General features: G+C 35.0%; 1 protein-coding gene across 2 annotated transcripts in view; it reads left to right on the top strand.

Moving 5' to 3' along the window:
- NET1 (neuroepithelial cell transforming 1) overlaps positions 1–6,481 on the top strand; it is a 79,851-nt gene extending 73,370 nt beyond the window's left edge. For both annotated transcript variants that reach the window (XM_020973711.2, XM_020973710.2), the window contains 6 exons: positions 71–167; positions 290–366; positions 957–1,214; positions 1,485–1,655; positions 3,597–3,783; positions 4,448–6,481. In XM_020973711.2, the coding sequence (XP_020829370.1) occupies positions 71–167; positions 290–366; positions 957–1,214; positions 1,485–1,655; positions 3,597–3,783; positions 4,448–4,854 (1,197 nt within the window). In that variant the 3' untranslated portion in view covers positions 4,855–6,481. The remainder of the gene's footprint in view (positions 1–70; positions 168–289; positions 367–956; positions 1,215–1,484; positions 1,656–3,596; positions 3,784–4,447) is intronic.
- Positions 6,482–7,776: the final 1,295 nt, after the last annotated feature.

Below are 7,776 nucleotides of genomic sequence, written 5' to 3' on the forward strand. Positions count from 1 at the left end.
GATGTATCTGTGGTAATCTTGATGTAATTAGCTAGTTCTTCATGTGACAAGTTTACTCCTGTACCAATAGGCCTACCATGACCCCATGTTGAAATTATCTATTATGTCAGAGGAAGAGCTCACACACATATTTGGAGATTTAGATGCCTACATACCTCTGCATGAAGGTAAAACCTTTTATTTAATTTTCAACTGCATATGAAGATCTATAGCACATCACTTTAAGAACAACTTGTAAATTTTAATTTTAATTGAAATTTAAAATTTTTTTGCCTTTTAAAAATTTCAGATCTGTTGGCAAGATTAGGAGAAGCAACAAAGCCAGATGGGACAGTAGAGCAAATTGGTCATATTCTTGTGAACTGGGTATGTGATGAATCATTTAACCTGATCAGTTTGTTGAAAGGATAGTTTATTGAAATGTATCGGCAACTTTTTGGAAGACCTGAATCATTAAACCAGCTACAAATAAGACACTACAACTGAGCATATTAAATAACAGTAATAGTAATTGCTTATATAATGCCCTAATGATTTACAAAATGCCTAATGTTTACATCATTTAATCTTCATCAAGAGAAGGCAAAACAATTTCTCTCCATCTCCCCAAACCTACCCCTCTCTTTTTTTTAAACAGTTGAGTTCACTAAGTCTTACAGGGATTAGGTGACTTACCTAGTATCACACAATTATTAAATGACAAATCAGGAACCTTGTACCCATGTTTTTTGTTTGCTGTCCAGAAAGGAGAACTCATTAAATAGTTAGAGTTGGGGAAACTCTTTGTCTCCAACTGGACAAAATTCACGATGAGATTGTAAATTTAGTACTACCCAAACCCATTGTGACAAACATGTAGATTTTTAGAATTTCCTGTGAAAATTGTTACATGTATAAGGCTTTCAGTGATGGCATTTATCCTAAAATGATTGAAGTTTTCTTTTACCTTCTTTTAGTTGCCAGGTTTAAATGCTTATAGAGGATACTGCAGTAACCAGCTTGCAGCTAAAGCTCTTCTTGATCAGAAAAAACAAGATGCAAGAGTTCAAGATTTCCTTCAGCGATGTCTTGAGTCTCCCTTCAGTAGAAAATTAGACCTCTGGAGCTTCCTGGATATTCCTCGAAGTCGCCTAGTCAAATACCCTTTGTTGTTAAAAGAAATTCTCAGACATACACCCAAAGACCACGCTGATATAAAACCTCTGGAAGAAGCTGTAAGTAATTAAAGCAATTTAATCGTGTAAATTTTTACAAATGTTTAATTGGATTACCTTAGAATGATGTAAAGTGGTACCTTCAGGTTAATCATCAGCATCAACAAACATTTAATATGTACCCTCTTTGAAGTGATCACTTTGTTCTGTGTTTGAGTGCATGGAAGATGGCAAATGCTGCCTTTTAATATAATTGAGGAAGTGGGATATTAATGATGTTATGATATTTGCTAAAATTGTCACTTCTACAAAGGTGTTTTTGACTTTTAGCTGTTGGTAATACAAGGAGTACTTTCTGATATCAATTTGAAGAAAGGAGAATCAGAATGCCAATATTATATTGACAAACTGGAATATCTGGATGACAAGCAGAAGGATCCTAGGATTGATGCTAGCAAGGTGTTGCTTTGCCATGGAGAACTGAAGAATAAAAATGGACATGTAAGCTTATTTCCTTATTAGTATAAAGTAAAATTAGACACAGTTATTAAACCTGTTGGGTGTTTTTCTACCCCAAAAATGTCTGGAGATGTATTTTGAAAGGTAAGCCACTATATAAAAAAAAGATCATTATTTTTTACTTTGTGTAGTCAACTTCAGGTAATATTTCAAATATTTGATAAAGTGATTATAAGATAGTCAAAACTATTTTCTAAATACTTTTGTTTAGATCATGGAATTTTCAAAACTAGAAAGGACATTTAGAGGTCATTTTCATTGGCTATTGCCCATTCATGGAGTTTTCTGCCTCCTGGCTTCCCTAGCTTCCTTTAAGTCTCAGCTAAAGTCTCACTTTTCTGCCAGAAGCCCTTCATAGTCCTTAATCTTAGTGCTTTCCTTCTAAGACTGTCCCCCAATTTATTCTATATGTATTTTGTTTGAACATGTCTCCATACCCCTCCTCCATCCCCCAAGTGTTTTTGCCTTTGTATCCTCTATTTAGCTAAATATGTGCCTGGCACATAGTAGGAACTTAATAAATGCTTGTTGACATGACTTGATCATCTGTTCCAAATGTCTCATTTTATGGACAAGAAGATTGAAGCCTAGATTGAACTAACTTGTCATAATCCCACAGATAGTATCATTTTCTCAACTTAGATTCTTACTGTTTCTCTTCAGATAGTATACAGAGGTAGCAAAAAAGGATATCTCATCTTTAGATTGGACTATCCCAGATTTACTTTGAAGAACTTATATGATCATGTAAATCAATCAATTTTCAACTCTATTAAAATGGTAATACAAATTATCAGCTGCTCTTGCCTTCCATCCTAACTACTTTCTATTTGTTTTATACTTATTCTTTATACACTTATATATGTTGTAATTGTCTCCTCCATTAGAATGTAAGATCTTTGGGATTAGAGATTGTTTCCTGTCTCAGAGCTAGGCATATACCAGAGGCTTAAAATATACTATCTGATTGAGTGATTGATTATCAGGATTACTACTAGGAATCTATTAGTTTTTTATAATATCTTAAGTTTTTTGAGGACAAGGGGCTATTTTGTTTTTGTCTTTTCATCTCTAGTCCCTAGCCCATATAGTAGGTACTTAATAAAATTTCACCTAATTGAACTGTCATTTGCATCTCAAAAACAAAATGCATAAATTGATTTCATGTTTATCTTCTTAGGATTTTAATCTTTACTGTACTGTAAAACATGTATAATAGTATTTCATGTTATGTTGCTATTAATAGACATTCTATACCTTAGCTGTTTCTGACTTTAATGATATACCAGTTGTTGAGAACAGGAGTCATAGTCTGAAATCAAACATTTTATGGGATAGAGCTCTGGCCTTGGAGTCAGGAGGACTTGAGTTCAAATCCAGCCTCAGACACATAACACTAGCTGTGTGACTCTGGGTAAGTCACTTAACCCCAATTGCTCTCACCAAAAAAACAACAACAATAACAACATTTTATGAAGAAAAACACTTACACCTAGAAAACTAGATAATTTTGAGAATATTTTCCTTGGATAATAAAGACAGTTTTCAATAAAGTAATTTATTGAGATAAATAGTATTGTCAAATCAACTCAGTATTAGCATTATGGTTGAGGTGGTGGTTGTTCAGTCATGACTGACTCATCATGACCCCTGGACCATACTGTCCATGGGATTTTTTTGGCAAAGATACTGGAGTGGCTTGCCATTTCTTTCTCCAGTGGATTAAGGCAAACAAAGGTTAACTGACTTGCCCAAGATCACACAGCTAGTAAGTGTTTGAAGCTGCATTTGAGCTCAGATCTTCCTGACTCCAGGCCCAGCACTCTATCCACTTGAGCCATCTAGCTGCTATTAGTAATATGGTACCAGTCTTCAAAAATAATAGTTTCATATTTTATGATTTTTTTTCTCTCATTTCCCTAGAAACTCTATATTTTCTTGTTTCAAGACATCCTTGTCTTGACTCGTCCTGTTATACGAAACGAACGCCACTCTTACCAAGTCTACCGTCAACCTATTCCTGTCCAGGAGCTGGTTTTAGAGGACCTGCAGGATGGTGATGTGAGAATGGGAGGTTCATTTAGAGGTGCTTTTAGCAATTCAGACAAAGGTAAAGAAAAAAGTTTTCAATAATTTCATTTTTTAAATGTTAATGTATGGATGAGCCTTTGAGAGGTTTAAATAAATTAAATCCCTGGATTTCTTTTGTATGCATAAGTTGTTAGATCACTAAGTATAAATGAATGTTGCTAATTAAAGATAATTTTGCTAATTTATTGTAAATCATTTTAAATGGTATCTGGTACTGAGATGTGGCATGTAGCATCTTTTCCTGTAATTCACCGAAGTATAACCCAAAGTTTCTTTGTTCTAGGAAAACATTTTTTCTCTAATTGTTCAAAATAAAACCATCTTGTCCAAATGGTCTAAAACATCAAAAGTGAAAGGTAGCTTTGGCATCATCAATAAACAGGGAAAGATACCTCCCCCCCCCAAAAAAAAAGTACTAGATTTCACAGAAATTAGTCCAGACTTCAATCATCTAGCAAATAACTAAAGACTAGAAATGTTCTTGTGTTTGTATCTTTTGAGATTTATAATGCATATCCAACATCCATCAGATTGTCCTCATATTAGTAAAGTGAGAAGGGCTGAAAATTTAAATAAGTCTCCAAATTCCCTTCTGTGTCTGTAAAATCTTTTAAGTGAAGTAAATACTGGTATAATCTCTTTTTAAAAAATAAGATTTCCTTTTCTTTTTTTATCTTTTCCAGCTAAAAATATCTTCAGAGTTCGTTTCCGAGAGCCTTTGCCAGGGCAGTCCCACACTTTACAAGCTAACGATGTGTTCCATAAGCAGCAGTGGTTCAATTGTATCCGAACCGCTATTGCCCCCTTTCATCAGACTACTAGCCCAACAGAGTTTAAGGGTTTGTCAGAGCTCAATAAGGGGTGTGAAAAGAACAGCTCTTCAGCATCACACATCAGAGCCCAAAGGAAGTCATCAACGCTTTCTGGTCTCATTCCTCTAGAAGTGGATGAAAATTCCCCAGAATATACTTCCAGTGTAGCTGTAAATGAAGACTCCACAGGTATAAAAGCATACAGAATACAGTCTGGGTCCCAAAAAGCACAAGAGAAGGCTCAACTGAATGATAAAAGGAAAGAAACTTTGGTATAAAGGGGACCATGTACCAACTGAAGAAAAGACTTTATAAATATGTACATTTTTTTCATGTAATGTGAACATGCTAGGGTTACTTTATCCTAATGTGTTGGTTTTTTAAATGGCAGCTACTGGTATACTAATAACTTTCAAACAAAGGTCTGTTTTTTAAAGAATATGGAATTTATATTTTCTTAATTTGTCAAACATTTTTAAGGCTTAGCATAATTAGATTGGAAATTTAAAAAGTAGATCGTTCATAAGTTCTGATCTCTTATGGCTTCTTTTTTTTCCCTAATTACATATAAAAACAATTTTTACAATTTGTTTTTTAAAATTTTGAGTTCCAAATTCTTCCTCCCTTCTCATCCCTCAATGAGAAGGCAAGCATTTTGATATAAGTTTTCCATGTGCAATCCAGGCAAAACATTTTCATATTAGTCATGTTGTGAAAGAAAACACAAAGGAAGAAAACAAGAAAAATAAATAAAGTAAAAAAATCTACTGTAACTTCTTGAAATTTTAAATGTCAGCAAAACTCACAACTTTGCAAATGCTAATTCTTTATCAGTATTTTTTCCATAAACCTTGCAACTGAACTTTCGTTAAAATTGAATTTTTACACAGGCACTTAAAATCTGCATCGTATGTATCTCTGTTATTTTAAAATCTGAATTGAAATAGAAATTCTTTGGAAAACAGACCATGGAATTCAATAGTTTCTATTTTTGACAACTGGAACTCTTTGTTTTTTTACTGCGCATTCTTCATTTTTCATTCACATAACCTGCCAATTATTTACTCTTTTTTTTCCATTGTAAAGTAGTGTTAAGGATTTTCTTTTTAAAAAATTTTGATGGTTGTTCAAGTTGGCATTTCTTTAAAGTTTGACCTTCCTTGTGTTAAAATATGTGTATATATGTGTGTGTGTATACATATATATATTTTTTAAAATAATTTTAGCCATATTATTTCTTGAGCCAGTAAAAAAGGTGGCATCATTTAAATGTAACATTTGGGGAGGTGGTAAACACATTAAAGGGCTTGATTATGCTCTGTACTACTGAAAGAGGGCTGCTGTGATGCACAGTGAAAGTCTTGGGGCAAAAAAAGAGGGAAGGAGAAGGTCAGGTGGACAAGCTTCAAAAGGAAAAAGGGAGTGGTTTTGTCTTAAAGTAGAATAGCTGGTCTCTGCCAGAATGTGAAAGAATAAAGTACTGAGGACAAACCAAAGGGGTATAAAGCAAGTTGAAGAGGGCTGGAGAGAATTGAACTTTATTTGCAAGGTACAAGGTGTTAAGAACAGTGAATTTGGGGAGAGAAGTGACATGGAGAAAATTAAATCTTGACAAAATTGTCTAGTGGTATTATTTTAGTGGTTTAATTTCACAAGAAGGAGCTTTCCAAAATGTTTCCAAGGTAAGGTATTAAAGTAAAGTCGTTAGAGTTTTGTTTTCCATCTGTTAAACACACGCATACACACAAGTCTGGTGCATCCCTACAATGGCTAAAATTTTAATCACGGCTTACATATTTTGCAGTAGAAAGGAGAATTGGAAAAGTTTGTGAATACATGAAACCAAATGAGGTGGGGGTGTCTGTATAAATGAATTATATTATTAAAAAACCAAACTCACCCCGAGTTTCTTGCATATGTGTGTATTCGTATATATGTTGTATAATATAACTATAGGGCATGTTGATGTATTAAGAAAGTTTACTTCTTTTCAAATCACCTACATCACTCTCTGACCTCTCCCTTTCAGCAGAAGACCTTAACAAATACTTCACTGGAAAAAATGAAGTTCTCTATCCCAAGTCCTCTTTTTCCCATAACTATACTCCAAAATCACCTTAGCCTCACTCCCCACTCTCTTCCTTTACTTAAGTCTCAGAGGAAAAGGTGCACCTTCTTGTAGATGCTATCCCCTCTACTTGTGCCCTTGATCCCATTCCCTTCTGTGTCTTCTGGGGAATTTCTCTTTCCCATCATCTTGTCCTCTCTTCTCTTTCATCTCTCCTTAGCCATTAATTCCTCGCTGCTCAAATCTAAATACTCATCCTTTAAAAAAATCTTTACTTGATCCCCCTCAAGCAATCCTTTATTTCTTTTTTCTTTCAGAGCCAAACTTCTAGAAAAGGTCATGTCTATACTAATTTCCTCTCTTTTCTCACCTGCCACTCACTCCTCAATTCCTTGAAATCTGGCTTCTAACCTCATCACTCACCTGAAACTATTCTTTCCAATGTTAGCAATGATTGCTTAATTGAAAACTTTGATGGCGTTTTCTCAATCTTTCTCCAGCACTGTTGACCACCTTCTCCTAGAGTGTCTTGCCTCCCTGTGTTTTCATGACATTGCTCCCTTCTGATTCTCTCTCACCTGTATGGCCCTCCTTCTGAGTCTCCACCATTCTTGTTCTACCTCTATGCAGGAGTGTACCAGATGGTTCTGTCTTGGGATGCCTTCTCACTATACATTTATTGGATCTATTCAGATCCAGTAGGTTCAGCTATCATCTCTATGCAGATGACTACTAGATCCATATATCCAGCCCTAATCTACATCTCTGACTGGGTATTCCATAGTCATCCCAACTCAGAAGTAAAGTTGTATGTCCCAAACTCAGTATGTCCTAAACAGAATTCACTTTCTCTTCTCTGTTCCCTCCGTACCCCCTTCCCAATCCTCCATTCCTACTTTTTATTTCTGTTGAGAGCACTGTTATTCTTCCGTTTGCCCAGGTTCTCAATCTTGGATTCATCCACAACTCCTCCCTCTTTCTTAATGCTCATATCTAATAAATTGCCAAATCTTGTTGATTCCATCTCCATGATATATCTCACAGTCCTCTTTTTTTTTTCTGCTCACATGACCACCACACTATACCGTCATCACCTCTTGCCTAAACCATGGGACTAATTGATGTCCCCTCC

Source organism: Phascolarctos cinereus, unplaced genomic scaffold (genome assembly GCF_003287225.1).
Source record: "Phascolarctos cinereus isolate Bilbo 61053 unplaced genomic scaffold, phaCin_HiC Scaffold_1;HRSCAF=81, whole genome shotgun sequence".
In the NCBI taxonomy this organism is placed as follows: Eukaryota; Metazoa; Chordata; class Mammalia; order Diprotodontia; family Phascolarctidae; genus Phascolarctos; species Phascolarctos cinereus.